The sequence below is a fragment of the Suillus bovinus genome (genome assembly GCF_016758785.1).
Source record: "Suillus bovinus strain UH-Sbo-P2 chromosome Unknown EDB93scaffold_7, whole genome shotgun sequence".
Taxonomy (NCBI): Eukaryota; Fungi; Basidiomycota; class Agaricomycetes; order Boletales; family Suillaceae; genus Suillus; species Suillus bovinus.
The window spans coordinates 61,993-83,895 of NW_024542063.1; the positions used below are offsets into that span (position 1 = coordinate 61,993).

General features: G+C 46.6%; 8 protein-coding genes across 8 annotated transcripts; 6 read left to right on the forward strand and 2 right to left on the reverse strand.

The window, feature by feature from the left end:
• Positions 1–7: 7 nt before the first annotated feature.
• Positions 8–2,592, forward strand: EDB93DRAFT_1123534 (MFS general substrate transporter). Its single transcript, XM_041448646.1, has 10 exons — positions 8–474; positions 528–594; positions 648–781; positions 837–943; positions 991–1,535; positions 1,596–1,709; positions 1,756–1,847; positions 1,911–2,044; positions 2,091–2,223; positions 2,280–2,592. The coding sequence occupies exons 1-10, from the start codon at positions 310–312 to the stop codon at positions 2,424–2,426; spliced, it is 1,638 nt and encodes a 545-aa protein (XP_041311326.1). The 5' UTR covers positions 8–309; the 3' UTR covers positions 2,427–2,592.
• A 309-nt stretch (positions 2,593–2,901) lies between these two features.
• On the forward strand, positions 2,902–4,615 carry EDB93DRAFT_1220585 (PLC-like phosphodiesterase; the record flags this gene model as incomplete). Its single annotated transcript, XM_041451140.1, has 5 exons — positions 2,902–2,985; positions 3,036–3,141; positions 3,191–3,203; positions 3,257–3,763; positions 3,817–4,615. 5 exons carry the CDS (start codon positions 2,902–2,904, stop codon positions 4,199–4,201), a joined length of 1,095 nt encoding a protein of 364 aa, XP_041311327.1. The 3' UTR covers positions 4,202–4,615.
• Positions 4,616–7,235: 2,620 nt separating this feature from the next.
• On the forward strand, positions 7,236–9,130 carry EDB93DRAFT_1123553 (uncharacterized protein). Its single transcript, XM_041448647.1, has 6 exons — positions 7,236–7,734; positions 7,800–8,023; positions 8,086–8,094; positions 8,189–8,284; positions 8,336–8,381; positions 8,440–9,130. The coding sequence occupies exons 1-6, from the start codon at positions 7,581–7,583 to the stop codon at positions 8,805–8,807; spliced, it is 897 nt and encodes a 298-aa protein (XP_041311328.1). The 5' UTR covers positions 7,236–7,580; the 3' UTR covers positions 8,808–9,130.
• Positions 9,131–11,223: 2,093 nt separating this feature from the next.
• Positions 11,224–12,789, reverse strand: EDB93DRAFT_1078496 (tryptophanyl-tRNA synthetase; the record flags this gene model as incomplete). The annotated part of the gene is made up of 7 exons (XM_041445392.1): positions 11,224–11,319; positions 11,372–11,458; positions 11,514–11,952; positions 12,003–12,225; positions 12,275–12,321; positions 12,368–12,487; positions 12,554–12,789. The coding sequence occupies 7 exons, from the start codon at positions 12,787–12,789 to the stop codon at positions 11,224–11,226; spliced, it is 1,248 nt and encodes a 415-aa protein (XP_041311329.1).
• Positions 12,790–13,573: 784 nt separating this feature from the next.
• On the forward strand, positions 13,574–14,674 carry EDB93DRAFT_1078558 (uncharacterized protein; the record flags this gene model as incomplete). Its single annotated transcript, XM_041445396.1, has 5 exons — positions 13,574–13,733; positions 13,790–13,850; positions 13,902–14,122; positions 14,174–14,370; positions 14,426–14,674. Coding segments are annotated over 5 exons (888 nt in total), but the record flags the coding sequence as incomplete, so codon positions are not given.
• A 1,004-nt stretch (positions 14,675–15,678) lies between these two features.
• EDB93DRAFT_1123596 (uncharacterized protein) lies at positions 15,679–16,514 on the forward strand. The gene is made up of 4 exons (XM_041448648.1): positions 15,679–15,700; positions 15,761–15,990; positions 16,053–16,240; positions 16,295–16,514. Exons 2-4 carry the CDS (start codon positions 15,969–15,971, stop codon positions 16,445–16,447), a joined length of 363 nt encoding a protein of 120 aa, XP_041311331.1. The 5' UTR covers positions 15,679–15,700; positions 15,761–15,968; the 3' UTR covers positions 16,448–16,514.
• Positions 16,515–17,387: 873 nt separating this feature from the next.
• EDB93DRAFT_1220597 (TBP-domain-containing protein) lies at positions 17,388–18,570 on the forward strand (the record flags this gene model as incomplete). Its single annotated transcript, XM_041451141.1, has 4 exons — positions 17,388–17,914; positions 17,971–18,243; positions 18,290–18,379; positions 18,502–18,570. The coding sequence occupies exons 1-4, from the start codon at positions 17,450–17,452 to the stop codon at positions 18,568–18,570; spliced, it is 897 nt and encodes a 298-aa protein (XP_041311332.1). The 5' UTR covers positions 17,388–17,449.
• Positions 18,571–19,221: 651 nt separating this feature from the next.
• On the reverse strand, positions 19,222–20,264 carry EDB93DRAFT_1078525 (uncharacterized protein; the record flags this gene model as incomplete). The annotated part of the gene is made up of 5 exons (XM_041445394.1): positions 19,222–19,492; positions 19,542–19,735; positions 19,790–19,985; positions 20,036–20,163; positions 20,229–20,264. 5 exons carry the CDS (start codon positions 20,262–20,264, stop codon positions 19,222–19,224), a joined length of 825 nt encoding a protein of 274 aa, XP_041311333.1.
• Between the last annotated feature and the right edge of the window lie 1,639 nt (positions 20,265–21,903).

Here is a 21,903-nt window from a genome sequence, read left to right on the forward strand (position 1 = left end):
AGGCTTCGAAACTGAAGCGAATAACCTTTACGTGCCGAGTTGGTCAATTGTGCCAAGTACTGTGCATGCACATGCACTACGTACACGCAACAAATCTGTTGTCATGGATAGTTTTGGTGTTTCACTTTTTATGTCGGACCGATTCCATGTGCCCCGGCTCCACCTGGGGAATGCTTCGGTCGGCCTTTAGTGCACTCTCATCCATCGCCGTTTATTCCTTGAAGCCGAGGCCTGAGCCCTCACTTGATTCATATAAAAGCTTCTGTTTGATGTATCTTTGGGCGTTACTTGCAAGACCCTCAGCATACCATGCATTCTACTCATGCAATGGTCTCTGAGCAAGGTACACAAGATCCTCCTCACATCGCACTTGAACTTGGAAGTCCAGTCGTAGCTTTCTACGATGTAATCAAGACAGACATCGAACACGCCACTGTAGAGGATGATCCTTTAAGATGGGGCAATGCGCGCAAGGTAGGTGGCAGTCACTCTGAAACAAAAAACAAAGGTTGACTTGTTGGCCATAGACTGCTATTCTAATTATTGTTTCAGCTGGTTCCCTGATCGCAGGGCTAGCCGTCAGTATACAGAATCGTATGGTCGTTCCCTCCCCAGGTGGTCAGGAGACTGAAATAACTTGCGCCCAGCTGCAAATGCTCAAATCCAGAGTGACCTACAGGCATCTGCATCGGAAATAAGTTGGACGTTATCGGTTTTTATTCTTATTCAGGGAGTCCCCGGACTTTTATGGAGTGCTATCAGTGAAATAAAAGGACGCAAGGTTCGTCGAGTGCTTTGTCTTATAACAATAGACTGCTGATGTTCTTCCATCTAAGTTTGTCTATGTATCATCTGTAGCATTGTTTATGGTCACCTCTGCTATTGTCGCTGCGTCCAAAACTATTGGTCTGGTGATTGGAATGAGAGCCCTTCAAGCTGTTGGGTAAGCAAGTTAGACTGAATCCCAGAGCCACTTCTCACAACAATCAGCTCGAGCGCACTCCTATCCATTGCCGCAGCCACACTAGCAGATATCTATGAACCCCATGAGCGAGGTACTAAAATGGGCATATATTATTCTGCTCCTCTCTTGGGGCCTGCGTTGGGCCCGGTTTTGGGTGGCGTGCTGACACAGAGCTTGGGCTGGCGCTCGGTCTTCTGGTTCATCACTATTTGCGCTGGAGTTGTTCTCTTTGCTCTGGTTTTCGTATTCAAAGATACGTTCAGGAAGGAACGTAGTCTGGCATATCAGAATGTCCTACAACTACGGGCAAAGGAGGGGGAGCTACAACACCAACACTTGGATAAATCCAGTCATGCCTTTTCTGCCACTGACAAGCCTGCACAAGCTGCGCTAGAAAGCATAGCTTCCCCGCAGCAAATGGGAAATCTCGATGTCGACCCGAATGGTCGCACCGTTGAACCTGCTACAAATATGAAAGATGTCAACGTGTCGCTCGCAGATGTCAATCCCTTCCCTCCACTTCGGAAGATTCTTACACGCTTAAATAATCTCGTAATACTGTTTGCTTCCGGTAAGCGTCTTCCGATCGATACATCATGCGCATGACCCGACGAGCCATATTTATCTCTAGGTTTGATATTCGCTTTCAGCTACAGTATTTCATATACCTGTTCGAGAACATTGTCCGAACACTACGGTTATAACGCTCTCCAGATTGGATTGGTTCTACTCTCGTATGGAATAGGTAGGACCTTATTTGTTGGATCGACAATGATTGACTGGCGTCGAAGGCTCTGTATGCGGGTGTTTGCTTGGTGGCCGCTGGTCTGACCGAACAGTCGCTAGGTTGAAGCAAGAGAATGGAGGCAACAGCTACCCCGAGGTTGATGATATTCCTATGGCTATGGCTATGCGACAGGCCTCCTAACATAAGATAACAATCTAGATGCGATTGGCCAGCACCCGACCCGCCATGTGGTTCTTACCACCAGTTGTAATCGGATATGCATGGGTTTGCGAAAAGCACACTCACATCGCGGCAATCTGTATTATGCTCTGTCTCGCTGGATTTCTCTCGACGTACGTTTATATAAGATCTGCAAGACCTTGACTAACGTGTACGCAGATGGGTCTACGCAAGCACCCTGACATACATCGTGGACGCTAACCCAGGCCGCTCATCCACGGTTGTTGCCACAAATAGCGTATTTCGCTGTGTCTTTGCGTTCGTTGCCATTGAAGTGGCTATTCCGATTCAGGTGCGTTCAATTTTTGTTAGCTGAGTTGTGTGCAGTTGTTTGAACTTTGTTGTTAGGCTGCTATTGGCGATGGTGGTTTGTATACTCTCTGGGGCGGTATTATGGTAATAATGGAAATCTTGACACTAGCTGTCTTTTATAAGGGCAAGAAATGGCGAGAGGCATGCGAGGAGAGAGACAAGCGAGAATCGCAACAACCTTGATCAAGTACGCTCAAAGTGCTTTTGACACTGCTACTCGAAAACGTTACATCAAGGACCCAGTTGTTTATATCCATATAATATCAGACTCGTTTATTGACACATTACTTAACTGAATTGTACATACTCGAAGTACTACTGCAATCAAATTCCAGTGAGGGTCAGATCACGTGATGTGCCATAGCGCTATGCAGCTGGGTAACAGCTGGGAGTCCCATGGTTGTACACGGTTGCGAACGCAGTTCGTGATCTCCACTAGTTAACACGTATGCACCTCACAATCTCAAATCAGACTCATGAAGATTTACATTGTACCTTCAGAGGTTCGGCAAAGGAAGACCACGTTCTTCTCGTCCGAGCCCACTCCAAGAGCATATCATTCTCCCATAAATGCTCTCTTCTCAAGGTATCTCGACATACATTGGTCAATGAGACGAAGGAACACGAGGCGAGTCCTATAAGACCTGTGTCTACCACTATGCGTCTCGGTGTCAACGCTGCAGCGAGGTGGAAGCTTGTCAAAGTCCCAGCAGATTCAGAATGGGTAGTTTATCGCAATAAGGTGAGATAATTGTAGACATCATTGGCTCATTTGAATCAAAATGATTTTAGTTGTCTCGCAAACATCATTGCTTGCTTATTTTCCCTCGACGCGATACATCCTGTTTCTTGTCTCTCGTCCCCGATGATGTCCCTCTATCATCTTTGATGCTTCCAGGTAAAACCGTTCTCTGTGTTCCTCATCCTCACCTGACCACGCATATCAGGGACTCACGACACGTATGTTTTGACTTCTATGTACGAACGAAATGCTGTTATGACAAGGATAATAGAATGGCTTTTTATGGATGGCCTATTGCTCAGTGTCAATCACCAAGCACCTCTCTTGATAGACAACTTCAGGCTGGCATTCGAGTTCTCGACATACGCTTATCGATCGTTGATTCCCAACTTATTTCATACCATGGAATATACCCGGAACGCACTCTGTTTGCAGAAATCTTATCAACGGTGCACACGTTCCTTACAACGCCGTCAACCTCGCGCGAGACCGTAGTAATGTCGATCAAGCAGGAAGATTCTGATGCGCGGCTTTTCAGCAAGCTTGTACACCAAGAGATTGTTACCTCACCAGGGGGGTTGGCAATGTGGTATTTGGAAAATAGGATACCCACCCTAGGTGAGGTAAGAGGCAAAATTGTAATGTTCAGTCGTTTCAGCGTAAATGGTTATGGCTGGGACAATGCGGGTATTGGAATACATCCGCCTATCTGGCCTGACAACGATAGACAAGGATTCACTTGGAACTGTCGGGAAACCCTAGTTCGGACTCACGACTGGTATGTATGAAAATTCTTGTTGATCATGAATTTGACTATCACTGTCACCGCAGGTACACACTTCCTTCTTTCCTTTCTATTCCCGAGAAAGTCGCCTTCTCAACCGATATCCTCGTCACTCCCCGTGGTTCTTCCTGCCCGACCCTATCGATATCCTTCCTTTCTGCATTGTCAATACCATTAGTGTTCCCTCCCATATTTGCCCGCGGTTTCGGGTGGCCGCAGTGGGGAATTGGATTTGAAGGCGTCAATTCTCGAGTCGGCAAATGGCTTCTTGATCAGTTCGATCAACGAGGCGAGAATGATGTAGATGAAGAACCACGGATCAGGGGTTGGGCGCTCATGGACTTCTACGAAGACCCGACAGGACAAAGTGTTGTTCCGCTGCTTGTAGAATGTAATTTCAGAGGGAGGAAGTGCGAAGAAGGTTGGGTATGACATGTGACATGCGGAAGTGTGGGACCTGCAAATCAGAATCCAGATTCCTTTTGGCCCCGAAGTGTGACGGTGTGCTATTATCTTCTGCAAGAAGTTGCGAGATATGATGAGATGCATGATTTGCGCTTTGATCGCCTCCATATACCTTTGATCAGTCAACTTGCAGTGCTCGTGCTAGGATCATCATGGGCTGTTGGATTTCATGTTTTCAACGTGTTCACCTCAAGTCAGCCTGGCTGTGCGACTAGCCCTCGGATATGGATAGAACCAATGCCGACATTGACAGCGGTAATTGGGGTTCGGTGAATGGGTTATCTGCTGCGAAACTTGGACTTTGTGGTGGCCTGGACTAATTTCTCCGAAAGAAACTATTGGTCGGGAAAAAAGCTCAAACTCAAGCTTGTGATGTACACGTGGACCAAAAGAAATGTATTCTATGTAACAAATCACTCGTGTACTTTGTAGCGCCTGCGCACTAACGACCACGCAGTCACGGTCATAGCCGAGCATAAATGTGGCAGTGCTGTGTGATTTAATAATAGATTAGCTACGCGACGTCTACCTTGTTTCAGACGTCGGTTCCCGGTACGAGCAATATATTAATATTAATATTAATATTTGAACCCATGCAAGACCCCGGGGAGCTCATCTTCGTTTATGATGTCTCACAATTTTCACTTGTCCCTTGTCGACGTCCAATTTACATCTTATCTACTACTCAAATTTCGTCGCTGGCAATCTGGCGTCATCAAGAACGATCGTCGATATGGTCATATATAGATCATCTTCACAAAAAATTTACTGCCGGCCACGGGGCGTTGCATCATTCCTCGACTCATCAGCTGCGAGTTGGTCGGGGCTGGACAGACGGAAGGGAGGACATGCAAAGCTTGTGTATATCATTGAAAACCGTTTGAGTGTACCAGATAATAACTTGAATATAACATCATTGCTCACCTTGTCGAGCAAGAACATGTTTTGCGAGGCAGGTATGGGTAGATAGACGGTCACTAGCAGACTAGTGGAGATGTTTTTGTCATATTGTATGATTCCTCCCAATAGTGCAAGACCCACACTAACATGGTCAATATTCTGTGTGTTTGCTCGTTGCCGTTGCTGGTAAACGTTCTTACTAAAAGCAGCAACGAAACACTAACCGTCTCATTCGTGGCTGAAATCAAGGTCCGGATCATCATCGCGATGATTCTGCACTCTGATCCCTGGACGGAGCTGTGTATATGTCCGTGCGACCATGTGTGAATACATCCGTGCGAAGGTCAAGTACAGCGCGTCGCGTCGGGGAGAAGGTTGTCACATGTCAATAGAAAGTTTAGAAATTGCTTAACGGACCACCTTAAGCGCCGGGGGGGAGGGGATTAGAGGAGAAAGTGATGCTAGGGAGACAATGAACCTTGTCCTGTCAATAAGATCTATGCGTTGTTCGAGGTGACGGGAGTCATTGAATATTCGGCCGTACACGCAGTTTGAATGGGAATTGCTCGTACCCTTGAAGTGATGCAATGCCAGAGAGTCGAAATTATTCAGTGACAGAGAACGGTAGACCGTGTCCACTGCACACGTAACGTGTAATAGATGGCCCAAGTTGTAGGAATTGGCAACTACAGCTTCCTGCGACTGGCGCTCAGGGATGTTCAATTCTAAAATGTCGTCGTCAATGTCGACTTGACCTTACGGCCGTCCTCTCGTACATTACTTACGTGGACCCTGAACCTTTCCTGATTTAGTCGTCAAACCTTGCGTCTACCACTCTACCGTGACTATGTCACTATCCTTCCTTGCAATTGCTGTTAGAGCCCAATTTAACTACTCAAAGCTTTTCATGTTTATTGCGAAATCTACTTTTCACAGAGTATCCTCGTCTTAATCCTATTCCTAGTAACCATTCTATGTAGTATTGCTCAATAATTTTCAAATCTTTCCCCAAATCAATGATTCAAAAGTATCATGAATAAATGTTTAGGAAAATTACTACTCCTACATAGGAATGTTCAGGTAGCTAACCTGGGCTCTATACAGCGAGGATCGGGACGAGGATACTCTGCGATAAGGTGTAGAATGTCTCCCATGCGAAGGTTTAACCGACACGGTAGCGGCTAAATCAGGAAAGGTTCAGGGTCTGCGTAAGTAGTTTACGAGAGGACGGCCGTAAGGTCAGCTCGACATTGACAACGACATTTTAGAATTGAACATCCCTCTCGAATCCCGAGAAGGCCCTCCTCCGAGGCTACTTGTCAATTAATTTGACCATTGACTCGACAAGTCAGTTCCATCGGGAGCCGGTTATAACCGGCAGATGAAGACTAATTAATGTGTACGAAATTCCTGGTCATTCTCGATAGAGAACAGAAAGGATAATGTATGAGCTTCATTTATATTCGAGACATACTGTCCGGTTGATCCATCCAAGTACTTGTCGCACCCTCAGGCTCAAGCTCGCTATATATATTATCAGATCAGTCTAAGTAGGGTTCTGTCAGGTTTTGCCGAAGGCTAGTCACTGCGGACCGCTCTCGGAACAAGACTATTTACGCAAACTTAATTACATAATGTAAAACTTCTTCACCGAGTTCTTTTCACTCCGATACCGTGGCACTATATATATCGCTCAGCACCTATTTTTTACCACGCCGTCTGCTTGCCCTCAGTATGCATCTTACCTTGGAGGGCCGCAGTCCATCCGCGTCTCAATTATATATCTCCGTGACCCTGCCTTGGCATAGGCCCAGTTGGCAAAACTCTCTCAAGTTCTGCCGCAAAGAGCATGTCAACAAATTAGATAGCCCTTCACTCAACTCATTCCACTGAGCCAATCGGAGCCGCCGTGGACGGTTCAACATAGCGTTATGTAAATGGGTTTATAAAACTAAAAAAAATGAGGGCATATAATCATTCGGGGTGTCGGGAGTGTGACTTACTAATCAGGAAGTGTTTTGTCAAAAATATCAATTACATAAATTACGTTTGACTGTATTAACATTCTCAAATCCTTTTTAAAAAAATAAGCGACTTCAGGGTCTCACTTAATACTACCGGCAATAGCCATTTTACTGTCAATTCTGCCAGCAACATTATCTGGGTTGCACATCTCATAAGTCGTGAGACTTGCATTTCTCGCGAGTTGTAACACGCTGGCCGCATCAGTTTCCCCATGTTGAATGGACACCTCGCCAGCCAAGAACAAGCACCGTCTCAAAACTTGCCAGCTCCTGTATTAAAGTCTCCAGCCAAAAAATCATATCGATCAAAGGCCGAGGCTAGTGTTGAGTAGGCAGAACTTTCTGCCACGTGGCAGGAACGCCCATTTGCCTCGAGTCCCGCTATACGTACATTTATTTAAGACTCGCTGAAAGTGCAGAACATGCACACTCCTTCCAACCACAACCCCCCCGCTCGAACTTCAGCAATCCTTCCAGAGCAGTTCATTATGATTGCACCTTCCGATCCTTCAGCCGTGGCAGTTTATTGTGCTGCATCACTCGGGAAGCAGAATGCTTTCCAGCAAGCTGCGTTATGTATGTTTTTTTTCTGATTTAATCTAGCGACTGCTCTTACGTGTTTTGTGTCGTATTTTCAACAGCATTGGGTCATGCTCTGGCTGAAGCAAAGCGACCTCTTGTCTATGGCGGTGGTAACATGGGCCTTATGGGCGTTGTCTCAGGCGCCGTAATAGAAGAAGGGGGCCAAGTTACTGGTATCATCCCATATGCAATCCAAGCAGCAGGTGGCGAAAAAGACAAGGGAAACGGTGTCGTAAAGACTGAATCTGTTGCTGAGACCCTCAAAGAGGACCGGCGAAGACATGTGCGCGATTCCGTCGATGATGACAACACATACCTACTGACCAACCCGCGCATTTTTCATAGATCGAGACAGTAAGTAATAACTCCCACACACATACCACAATGTTTAATTCATTTTCAATTTTCGTTTGTCTTCATTTCCATTTTTGTAATTCATACATCAAAGATCGTTGTCGACTCGATGCACGAGCGCAAGATCGAGATGGCGAAGCGTGTCGGTGCTTTTGTGGGGTTGCCAGGAGGATACGGCACTTTTGAAGAGGTACATGAGGATCACATGACCTAACTCACACTCACCCTATCATACCCCTAGATTCTTGAAGTTATAGCTTGGAACCAAATCAACATTCACAACAAACGTAAATATGTTTCATTATTTCAGCGTCAATGTTGGCCAACCAGAACCATACTTTGCAGCCGTAATATTGCTCAATGTTCTGTCGTACTACAGCCCTCTCCGTGAACTTATCCGGAATGGTGTACGGGAGGGATTCATCCAGCCGCACAACGAGAAGCTATGTGTCTTCATCGACGGACCTACGGATCCTAAAGACCACGAATCTTTCAACTGGGGGCAGGCCGCAGTGGATGCAATTGCTGCATGGCAATATGACCAAATACGGTCACTGCCATTCCACTGGACGAAGGACACTGATACCAGTGCAAAGCCTAATGATAAATTCGACATCAAAGGCGTGAGTGGAATTATCGGTGGCCTATACGGCCTGAAAACGACCAACTTGTGGCTGAGGAGGGTCTGGCGCGCTTGCTTCCGCTCATGTTGATCATGACATAGGTTGGCGGACTCGCGCGCATTTGTTATCATATTTATTGCCTGTTATACCTTCCAGGACTCCGGCATTCATTTCTTACATCGAGATTTACTTCCTTGTACAACAAGTACCACTGAGTGACAGGTAGTTCCAAGTCAAGCCGTCTGTGATCGCTTGTCGAGGTTCTTATCCCTACGTCGGTAACACGTTGTCATAATATTAATTATTCGTGCCCAATCATGATGTACTTCACTGCCAAGGTCGTGACCACAAGAAGTATCACATCTCCGTACAGTTTCAATAAAGCAGGGATACGCCCTAGAGCAGAAACAAGGTGAAACGTGACCTATTAGCTGTTTCTCCAGCTCACCTTCTTCGTCGTTCACCGAATCTCAGGCTTCTGATAGACGCCCATGCGACGTGGACACAAGTACTGGCTCCGATGCTGTAATTTACGCGGACTTACCTCCACGCGTGCATGAAGCGATGAGTGCGTTCCTAACAAGCGCTCGCTGACTCAAGCTAGCCATAGGATTGGCTCCATACTACAAAGTCCTCGCTTTTTTCGTCCATCTTACGTATTCCATTATGTACGTTGCACTAACGAATGTCAAACTATCAGTGCACTCAGGGAATCCCCCGTACATTGTACCATCGTATGCCAGAGGCAATGGTACTACAAGGCCAGCACTCGAACCCGACATCACTAGTGCTTGACAACCCCTCCTGCAGCACTCTCACCGCGCCTTGAACATGTCTTGCACGTACGAGGGAGAAAGGCGGCTTGATCGAGTGCATTGCTGCTGCAGGGTCTCCAGGGTATGTTGCGTGTGTTTCTCACTCACCGATTTCGGCATCCCGTCCGCAGTACCATGCCTTTTACCACAAGCCAGTCATCCTTCTAAGAGCGCTGTTCAAAGCTGTGGATTTCAGCATGCTGGCAGGCCACGCGCTTACCCACCCCCAAACATATCCCCCAGAACTCGGAGATTAGGTAGTTCTGCTTGTGTTGCATGATGCAAGCCAGCTGGTCCTGGTCCGTTTCTTCTAATTCGCTTATGACGGGGATGATGGAAGTATCGCAGACATGGGCGGTGATGGTACAAATATCACCGGAGATGGTTTTCACGTGTGTATATTCTGTCATTGATGCTTGCTGATCGTCTCTCGTGCTACTGACAGGCCCGCGTTTATTGGCCGTCAATGTCAATGATTTGCACGCTTTTCTGGGCTTCATGTTCTAGTTGATGGTGAGTCATGAGGTGGATGAATTCATCATGAACACCAGACAAAAGCCTGGGTGGACAGCAAACGGAGAAGAGTGTCCTCGACATTTGGAAGGTAAGTTCTCGGATTGTCTTGTTTTTGGCTACAGTTATTGAACGGTCCCCAATAGAATCGATTGACTGCTTAAATCGCATCGGGCGAAGTCTCGGATATGATAATTGACGCACACTATATCACGCAGTACTTGAAGTACACCGCTACCTCTCATGAAACGGTCGTGAACGGGGTTCCAGGCATGAGTCCCTCTGCAGTGAGATTTAATCTCGTATCGTGTGCGCTTGTGTTGATATCCTTTGGGTGCCACCTCAAGCGCTCTTTCAAGAAAATCATGGCGATGCTTGATCGTGTGCGACGCGCCAGATTGACGTTAACCTATATCTTGAGCATGTACGTCCTGCGTTCGGGCCATCTTTCATAAAAGTATTAATGGCTTAATTGCAGCACCTCCGTGTTGACTATGTCCAAGGCGTAGTTTTGATATCTTTTGGGCTGACTCATGTTTTATCCAGGCGCGAAGACTTCGACATCGCCGAAAACATAATTCTCGACTCACGTCTTTTTCCAGAGCACTTCGAACGGGTCAAGAAAATTAGTATTCATGCACCTTACAAAGTATAAGTTGGTCTTTCCAGTGTCGTCAGCCGGACGATTTACTTATGAACTTGGAACCAACTCAGCATTCACAGGATTCATCAGGTCACATAGTGAGAACCCCTGCTTATTTGTGGACGGTCCTGCGGACCAGAAGAACCATGAATCCTTGAACTGGAGTAAGACCACAGTGGACGTTATTGCTATGTGGCAGTATGACCAGGTCCAAATGTACTCCTTCACAGGACGAAAGGCATTGGCACTAACACAATTCCCATCGGCAAAGCCTAACAGAAATGAACAGGATGAGCGGTGCATCTTACGGCTTGAATGCTATTCATGTATGGCGTGGGTCTGGATTACGCTCAAACACCTAGTATATAGTCAGTAGGTACATTTGTCGTGGCGGTCATGACACGGAATGGCAGACTCGTTTACACACATAAAACCACGTGTTTGCTACTATATCCCAGTGTCGGTACAACATGTAGCGCACACTTTGTATTGCAGAGATGCTACTTCCTCGTACAACGATCTAAATGACCTCGAGTCATGATGTCTGTAATCGCTTGCCGAAATTGGGTTCTATTTTCCTGTTTGAGTCCATGAATGCGTTGACGTCCTCATCTGTGATCTTGGCTTTCCGCTATATGTAAGGATGAGTACACAATCCTGAAGATCATAAGAAAGACACCGACCTCTTGGAAGGCCTTCACGAACTCCTGCAACATTTGGATGCAACGTGCTTTCAACTGTCCTGTAAGTAGACGTCCTGTCCTGTAATCCTGAAGACAGGCATCAGCGATATGATTCGCAAACGTTAATCACAGCGCCACAAACCTCGCCTATCTTCGCAAGTTCTTCGTCGTCGTCCAGGAAGAAGCTCAGATATTGATATGAAACGTCCACGTCCGTATCACCTCCAAGTTTCCTGTGTTCCTCCTCCGTCTCCCTACCACCAGAGAAGCCATGCTTATTGATCTTATTTTTGATCTGGTTCGGGGTATCTGTCATGAATATACTTGAGGTCGCATCCGATGCGCTCATCTTCGTCTGAGGTCCTTGTAGAGCAGGGAAGAAACGGGAGTGAATGAGGCATGGTTTGGGGTACTTGAGTTTCTGTGCGACATCACGGGTAAGCCGGAAGTATGGATCCTGGTCTATCGCGCAGGGAATGAGGCAAGGGATATTAGAAACTTCGCCGAATATGTGAGGGAACGAGTTAGAGAATGACGGGGCTGCTTGAACGGCGCAGAAATGGATTTTGCCAATATTGTCCCTGTTGAAAAATATGCTGGCCATCCTGGATAAAGGACGAATGAGACTTACGAGTCGTTGAACCCAAATGTAGCTTTTGATTGATTGTATGATATTTGCCTTGATATTTTGACGACGTTGCGGTAAAATGGTCCGCCGACGTATTCGAAATCGCTAAAGATAAATGTCTTCTTGACATCAAATCCCACCGCGATGATGTCTTTTGCGTTGCTCTTTGAGAACTGTAGCGTCTGCTCAGCTTTTAGTTCGTGCTTGAACAAAAATTTCTCGTCATCTGTTCACTGGGTTAGCGAGCAATGAAATAGAGATGACGAAATACGCACCGGTCAGCTGGACAACCAGTGGGACATCAAAGACATCCTGCAACCATCTGCAAAAACTGTTAGGCCAATTATAGACATGCGCAAATGACTCACTTGGTAAAGAGGAATGGTATCATATGCCCGAGATGCATGCTATCACTACTTGGGCCGCGTCCCGTGTACAAGAAGAAAGGTTTTCCCTGTTCATACCGATCTAAAATCTTGTCAAATTCTCTATGGCAGCGTAACAAAATCAACCTAATTGCAAGGGACTCATCAGCTGAACTGCACTGCACTCACCGATGCGAGAAAAACATTCCCCGCCTCAGCAACGGATGCGGCTTATGTCCTGTCAATTTCTCGAACCGCTCCAGAAGTTCTGCATCAACTCTGCGCGTCCCGAACTGGACAATCAACTTGTCGTAGTCGATCGCAAGTTGCTTGCCATCAGCGGATACTGAGCCCTGTACATCCCACGGCGTTACCAATTGTTCGTGAGCCTCGGGTGGGATGGTAGTGGGTTGAGAGGCGGACATTTGACAAGATATGACTGAGCTCAGTTGAGCGCTGAGCTATTTCACTGGTATTTAAGAGCACTGGCACGGCAAGTGACTCGATTATCTCAGCCACGTGGATATCTAATCGCCGAAAGTGCACGTGGATCAAAGATCAAAATAGACTAACTTCAAGCCACCAAGTGTACACCACTCTCCAGTCGGCGTTCCTTCGTTTCCGAGAGGCTCATCTCAGAGAGTGACTGCATCACCATATGATGATCACACTGCAGGTTCCGAATAAGTGAGCTAATTTCAGGTTCGCTACCCTGTGAACGAGCACGGTTCGACAGCCTGGGCTTGCATAGGTTTGCACCTTTGACGTTTTGCGGACATACATCGCCATATATCATGCCAATGTGAGTCGTGACTACTTTCGATGATAATCCTTCAAGTTGATAAGGGTCTTATCGCAGTAGCATGCTGTACTCAGTACTAGTCTCGAACCAGACGTTCCGTAAGATTCGTCGGACGAGACTTGAAAAAGATCAATGCCTTTCACAATCAGGGTCGACAAACGTCACTACCAGTGATACCAGCGTTACGCAACATGCTACAGATTCAGGGATGCAGTATCGCGTCCTTGTTACCAAGCGGGGTTGCAAACTTGGAGTTCGTTAGATAAATGCAGTCCTTCAACCTGTCTGGGGTGTCACCCCCTCTTTTTCATTTATCTCATGGCACTGGTGATTTCTTGGTCGACCTTCGTGAATCTTAGAGGTAACATTTTGCATGGTATAAAAGCTTCACTGACCCTCCTGCAGCCGTCACGACTACGTTGCTGGTCTTGGGGGTGGTGTTGACAATTTTTAGACTTGCCTATCGTATATGGCTGAGAAGGTTTGGGTTCGAAGATGCTTGGGCAGGTGTTGCGCTTCTATGCGGGATAGCCGTGTTGATTTCTACCTGGATTTACGTTGAAGCAGGTAAATGCAGTCCGCATGAGCACATCACCTACTCATCATTGAACTCCTGTCTGCAGTGGGTGAAGAAGAAATTATATCGTTCTGGATATATTCGATTTCTTTCCCCTCCGTCGTGTGGTGAGTACTTTCGTGTTCAAATCTGCACTATCGACTCTCAAGGGCAAATAGGGCTGTCCGGCAAAGTATCTTGTTCTCCATCCTTCGCATTGTGTACACAACGCAATACATCCGTCGCATCATACTGGGTCTTGCAGTTCTCTTCCTCGGTTTGTGGGTAGGACTTATTGCACAAAAAGTGTTTCAGTATAGGCACAACATCTCTTGCTATCAAGCAACTGGAAAGGCGCATGCACTCATGACGCGACCCATGCACGTGTTTGAACTGTTGAGTGCGACTTTCTCGCGGCTCTTACACGACTTGAACTCATGCATCTTTTAAGCTGATTGCTTATCCGACACCATACTGATTATTTTGCCATTGCGCTTGCTCTGGAGTCTCAAACTGCCAAAAAGACAGAAAAGGATGATCTTCGCCATATTCTCCTCCAACGTCATCGTCACCATCATATCCATCTTTCGGGGAATCTGTCAGATACTGAAATACACTACCGTTATTGCCACGACGACAGACTTTGAGGTACGGCCAATATCTTCTTCTAGGGGCACTTGGATTTGAGTGTTGAACTTACTAGACAGCCTTGTCGCTTCTTGTTTGCAACCTTCTTGTCGTAGTTACTTTCCTGTACCGCAGATTTGGTTTCACAGGTGCGGACGACTCAGTCTCCATCGATGTCGATGACGATGATTACACGACGCGAACCACTGCGGGTGGGGTTTTTACTACTGTCGACTTGGACAATGCCAATTCAGGAAGTGATGAGCAGAGAAGTTCCAGGATTCGATCTACATTCCAAGGCGAGAAGACTGTTGATACTGTTTAACTAATGTTGAATTTTAGTTTACCTTCCGAAATTTCGATGACATGTAATCGAAGCAGGGCAATACCATTTTTTCTGATATCAGTCTGCGCTAATAAGTCTATCCAAGATGACATAAGTGGGTGGCAAGTTACATGTAATATCATCATTGCTCTCCAAGGCAGCCTGATACTTTTCTTTCCTTCCCTGAATCCAAGCCGTATCGACAGATACTTTACTTGGCAGATTTCCCAATCAACTTTTTCATGAATTAGCACGTAATCGCGCTAAGTAGTAGTACAGGCACCCACAACTTAGTTGATCTTCAAGAGCTTCAAACGGCTCGTATGTGATTGGCTGGGATGAATTAGCTTTCCCGCAAAACGACCGAGAATGCATGATCATTTCACCATCAAAGAGTGATTTCCTGTCAAGCAACACAGCATTGATGACAATCGAGGCATCCAGGTACTAAGTTGGGATCCACATAGACCACTTGGCGGACAACCTTGATGATCAACAAAATGAAGGTTATCATGACGTTACTGACCTGCCATGTCTTGTTAAGTTACCTCAGGTTTGTGCTTATTTAAGTCTCGAGCTGGATTGCTTACATTACTGTCCAGTGTACGCCACTATGCCACAGACAACGTCGAGCGGTAAAGTCGAACATTCCTACAGACATTCTAGTCATTCAAACGCTTTTCAGTCCTTTGCACTACCCTTCAGGTCTTGGCTGTTCTGGTTACCATCCTACGGCTTGGATATCGTGGGCGGACACATATGTTCTGGGTGGAGGATATGTGGGCTGTCGCAGCGCTTGTATGCGGGGTGGTGAGTGCAATTTGTTGTATTTGTGCTATATCGCAATGATGACGAACGTTGAAGACCTCATTGATCGCTGGATGTATATCCATCTATGCCGCGACTGGTGGGCAACGTGATTTTACCCACTGATATGATTAACACCTATCTTTACATAATAGATGGCAGTCAGTTGGCAGTCATATGTTTCTGGGTGCACGGGCTCGCCTTGCTGTCAACGATCTGGTGCGCATCCTCTCATGTTCATTAGCATTGCTCACTGAGCATATGCAAATGATAAACCAGGGCAGTCCGGCAAAGCATTCTGTTTTCTGTGGCACGGCTTTTCTGGTCAGTGAGTCCCTTGCGCTCAACGGCCATTACAATAGCCTGCGTTTTCCTGGTATTGTATGGCGCGTTAGTTACGCAGAAAGCTTGGCAATATGGCCACCATCTTGATTGGCACCATCACCCCGACAAGAATGGGCAAGTACATGCGCATTTGACCCATTCCATGATCATTTTCGAGTTAATAAGTAAATCATTCGGTCTGAACCACATCCTGATCACCTATGATGATATCAACAGCGGGTTGCAGTTTCTGATGTGATCATTGCATTACTCGCCTTGCATCTTCTGTGGGGCATAAAGCTTCCAGCGAAGGAACGGATGATTGTACTAGCAGCATTATCGGCCAGTATCATTGTAACGATCGTCTCCGTTTTCCGAGCTGTTTGCCAACTCGAGCATTTAGGGGGTATCTTGAGGATTGCGATCGATCTTGAGGTATGGATTGCGCGTTAGGGCATCTTTGGTTGACTGCATATTCAAGATAATCAGCTCGCGGTTTCGCTCGTTGCATGCAATCTTTCGGTGGCTACAACCTATATCTACAGGACCGCGACTCATCGTAGACGTAGTGTCTCCGAATCAAAATCCGATTCGGACATAGTATTCTCCCAAGAAGTCGTGTCAGTAGAAGAGGACATTTGACCACCGTTGACCTAGCCGGTCACGGTGGGGATGGTTAGCCAAAAGCCATTGTATTACTTACACTTCTACTGGCAGAACAAATTTCAACGGTGGAACGATATAATATGTACAATACATACCTGATCAATCGATCACCTCTCGTTAGACCACATCGGGGATGGAAGAAATTTAAAGACTGACTATAACATGCTTCTGTAATGTCTGGATAAGCGTTCTTAGGGAGGAGGGTGCATGCAGCTTTGATGAAAATCATATTCCACACGACATACATTGCGGAGAAGTGCTGATCCGCACGTATACAATCATACAATGACAGGGCATGTACACCCGTGATGAGATGCTACTGGGTAGGTATTTGGTAACATCCCGTATCCATTATGTCAAGATTGACGAGTTGATCAAAGATGAACTCGAGAGGACGTAAGGCGGTGCAAAGGATACAGGATGGGTTTACACTGCCTAGGATGATCCTGAACAACATCAATCCCTGTAAGACTGGAAGATGAGACATACTAGCAGTCTCGTACAGTCGTATCCTAAATCAGGACTGCACTGCTAGGCGGTGCTGCCACGCACACATCATGGTTACACGGGCGTGAGAATAATATTGCCTGTTCGGGTAAGGTTCTGGAATATTACACGCCACAAACGATGAGCGCTTGGCCCATGACTAGCTTTGAAGTGCATTCCAAAGGTATCCCTGCTCATTCAGAATAAAGCATAAGGAGATGTTTGCATCGGTATCCACCTTGTGCGTTCAAGCTTCAAGGATGAAGGGAAAATACAAGGTAGCGCGCCCGGATCATAAGTGATGGATTTTATGATGGAAGAAAGAGGAAGAGAAACGTCGAAAGGAAATCAGACCTGAGTCATGGTCGGAGTTTAAAATTGAAAGGTATATATAATAGCCTCGACCACGACCCTTCACGCAATTTTTCTCCCCGCCGAGATTTCCCACGAACTTAGAAGAACAAATTTTTGTTGTCTTTCCTATTGTCAAGAATGTCCTTCGCACTTCCCGCTCGTCAGGTCACCTTCGGCAGGTCTGCTGCGCCTTACCAACAACCAAGTCAACCCTCTCAACTCCAAGCTGCTCAACCTAATCATGGGCTAGCATTACCCGGTGCTAGTGCTTATAGTCTTCCTGCGCCATCGAATCTTGCGCTTCCGGGTCCATCGCCACTGTCTCAATCACATACTCCTCCTCCTTCACAACCCCAGCCTGCAAATGCGACAACGGTAATCAGCAATGGCACAACATCAGCGGCTGTGGCAGGTCCTTCGACGCCACCGGTCAACGCTGTACCCGCCACTCCGGCCCCTCTCACACTTGAGCAACAGCATATCACGGCCGTGGAGGGCATCGTACCCACACTACAAAATATTGTTGCGACAGTTAACCTCGATTGTCGTCTTGACCTCAAGACCATTGCACTGCACGCCCGGAATGCAGAGTATAACCCTAAGGTTGGTACTAGTGTTTAACTACCTGTCGTTGCACGCCAATGCGCTTTGCACGATAGCGTTTTGCAGCTGTCATCATGCGTATTCGTGATCCCAAGACAACCGCACTTATCTTCGCCTCGGGCAAGATGGTCGTCACGGGCGCGAAGAGTGAAGATGACTCAAGGCTTGCGTCGCGCAAGTACGCGCGCATCGTGCAAAAGCTTGGCTTCGACGCCAAGTTTGCCGAGTTCAAGATCCAAAACATAGTCGGAAGTTGTGATGTGAAGTTCCCCATTCGCTTGGAGGGTCTTGCGTATAGCCACGGACAGTTTAGCAGTTACGAGCCTGAGGTATGTAAATGTAATGTGAGACCTTCATTTGCTTACACGTTCTTAGTTGTTCCCTGGTCTCATCTATCGCATGCTCAAGCCGAAGGTCGTGTTATTGATCTTCGTATCAGGGAAGATAGTGTTGACTGGTGCGAAGGTAAAGATCTTTGTTCTATCTTGCGTCAGTGATTCTTGGATTATTCCAAGATGAGACCTGCGTGTTGGTGGATCTGGTTCGAACCCTCCGCTGACACTTGTTGTTCTTCTCCTCTCCGCTAGGTCAGGGAAGAGATTTATACCGCGTTCAACACCATCTATACTGTGCTGTGCGAGTTTAGGAAACCTTAATGTTGTCTCCTCGAGGCTTCGTCATCTTCCTGACTTAGTCACACTCCGTCTCGCACTGCACCGTTTGTCGATAGGGCCGCCCTGATTTCGATGACTCTTGTCGATGACGGTAGTGGGCGGGGGGTCTCTACGAGGCCTATTATAAAATATTTTTACATGAGGGTAGAAAGGCCGGGGAGCAGACGTAGTGCACGGATATTCCTCCTCCTCCCTCTTCACTGATAATCATTGTCATTGCCCTCCTCAATTTTAATCGCAATGGGAACATCCTGTCAAAGCTATTCATGTCTCTTGAACGCTTTATTCGTTTTGGTAGAACATATGTTACAATATGCTCGTAGTTTGGGTTACAATGTATTACTGCCCACTTATACCACCATCATTGAGTTTGAAAACTTGAGAAGACTGACTGCAATTTTAATCAATAATACGTTGTTAATGCGCATAGATGTACAGCGAACTGCAGTAAGACCCATATGTAACGACAACAGCACTAACCATGCAAGACACAGTCCCATAAGTGTTCATGACAGAAGTAAATAAAGACTAGATTAGAAGACCTTGTTGTGTCAATGTCAAAAAAGAGGACATATTCAATAGCCATTTGGGTTCACCTTCGTCCTTCCTTCTCAATCTCTTTTCAAGGACGTTTCAGTTTTCACTGCCAACGAGTGGCGCACGCTCTTCGTCCAAGATGATTGAGCCACCCCTGTACCGCTTGTACGTGCCAAAGATGCCCACGAAAACCCAGAACGCAGAGAGCAATGCAAACGCGAGTGCAGCCCAATGAATGAATCCCGAGCGGTGAACATCTTGATGAGCAAAGATCGCGAAGAGCGACCACATTATCGCAAAGCTGGCAGAAACGTCACCCTCAGGGCTGGAGAAGGCATATGCGGCCGCAGTCGCCTCGAGGAAGAACCTGTACGACATGAGGATTCTGATATATCACGAGAACAGTATTCACGTACAAAGCAAGGAATACGAAAACCTTGGTCCAAACACCGGCTGGTTGAGTAACCGCGTCGACGCCGAATGCTTCAAATGCGGTGAGGATAATGAGAACGGTAGTCCACCCATGGTAAAGGGAGAAAGGCAAGTGGACCAAGACTTCGTCACCGATGTTAGCAGGTAAGTGGAACTTCTTCACGGTGTAGTAGATGTGCTATATGAAAGATGTGACGTTCTGAATACCATAAAGCAAACGAGAAGAACTTACGGAGATAGAACTGCTTACGAACAAAGCGAAGACCAATGCTAGTATATAGTATTGGGATGCCCATAAATGTACGTATATCGCGTTCAGGACGCCGAGGAGAGGGAAACGCCACGAAATACCATCGATTATTACCTTCTTGCCAGGGGCGGTGAACTGGTAGATGATAGTACCCAGAAGGAGCAGGTGGATGAGAGACCTAAGAGTAATATAAGTATTGGTTATTAGGCTGGGCAGACAACAGCATACCAAATCAAAAAGGCCCATGGAGCAGGGGTTATGTATGTCTCCCTGCCAGTGAAATAAATATCATGAGGTGCCGCTACTGTGTAAACGTTGGAACCAAGGAAAAGGAAGTAAACGATGATGTTTGTAATCTAGTTGTTGAAACAGTTTCAGGTGAGTTCGACATAATCAGGCTAAAGCCTGAGAAACCACAAACCTTGAGCAAGATGTCGTCTGTCCATCTGCCTGACATGTTAATTCTGGTCTCAGATATTCTTTGTGAACGTTGTGGTTTGCTTTACGAGGATGAGAGTAAGGAGCAAGAGGGGTTTTGCTTATATACGCAGTGCTGGGTACATGACCCCCAAGTCCAACGCAGTCTGACGACATGTGTCGTCATGCCCCAAAATGGATCATACCTAGCCAAGTCATGCGCCATCAACTCGTGCCATCAGCGCTTCAGCCACTGACAGCCTGGTTAGCGCTCGGCGTATTTGGGTTTCGGCCGACGAACATAGTTGAAGGTAGGTCCCAGTGCTCTACATTGCCGTTAAAGTTTAAACTAGCCTGCTTTCAGGTTGTCTGAATACATGTAAAAAAGTTACTCGTGTGTACCGAACTTGAAGGAACCTGCAGAGCTGCGCAGTCACTGCGCAGTGTGATGGCCGCCCATAGCAACTTCCGTTCCACTGGCCGCTGTGCTACCCCTACTGGTTTGGACACACTGCACTGTAACTAGACGCATCAAGGATTCCAATGAACTTGGATTTTCATCCGGCCCTGGGTATGTTGACTTCCGAGCGACCAGCACGATTGTTTCAGGAACATGTCACGATGCAGAACCAAGGTAGAACCACAGATGGTATTTCGAGAGGATGTTGTTCTGCGGCGTTATCTTCTACAACAGACAAGCTATCGGCCTCAATCTCCAGGTTATTCGCGAAGAGTGTTCTAGGCTTGGATCGCTTTACAGGCACGAACTTAAAGAGCACCCCAAGGTTCGTCATACTGTCAACAATGACATGAGAGAGAGCTGGATCGGATCTATCTCATGATGGAGTATAATCAATAATACAGGGGAAAGCAGCGAGGTCAGTCACAACGTATCGAATACATTTAATGCAGTTAGGTTTTGGTTCATAGGGAGTGTCTAATTGCATCCTCCGAGTCAGGTTGAAGAGCGTCCGTCAGTGTCTAGGTATGGTTCGAATAAGCTGATGACGAGTTTGAAGACACCAGAATGGAGAATTTTGGCTTATATGGATGCGTTCGAAGGACCGACAAGGTGGTGTGCTGGAGTAGCCGGTCAACGCAGGATAGATGGTCAGATTCGAGCACTGGAAAGCACCGACTGTCGATTGGGTACGATATCCCATTCTGGCAGATCCCCGTCAACCTCCAGCAAAATGTCATAGCCTATTCCAATCACCACGAACTGTGCGCTGCATCTTTACAATCAAGAGACGGCTTGCGGGGCACGACAAAGATAACGGAGTTCGAACCATAGCGTTATCTTCACATGGGAAGAAAGTGGCCAGCGGAAGTAATGATGGTGGAGTGATATTGTGGGATACTGACACCTACAAAGTCATCACAAAATGGGTGGGATGTAGAATCAGTGAGGTCCATATTTGCTGGAGTTGATCGTATACAAGCATATAAGACAATAAAAACGATATTCACACAAGGGTGGATGCGTAAAAGGAATAGCTATATTTACAGTGATAGATCGTGCAGATGGAGATGCGGGATGAAGATATGCGCCGAGCTGAGACGATCAGTACAAATGATCATCGAACATGATGGAGGGTGCATGCGTATCAATAACGCCAGACAGTGGGAATAAATCCTGGATGCCAGTTGAGTAGGCAGAGAACCGTGGCTCTACGATC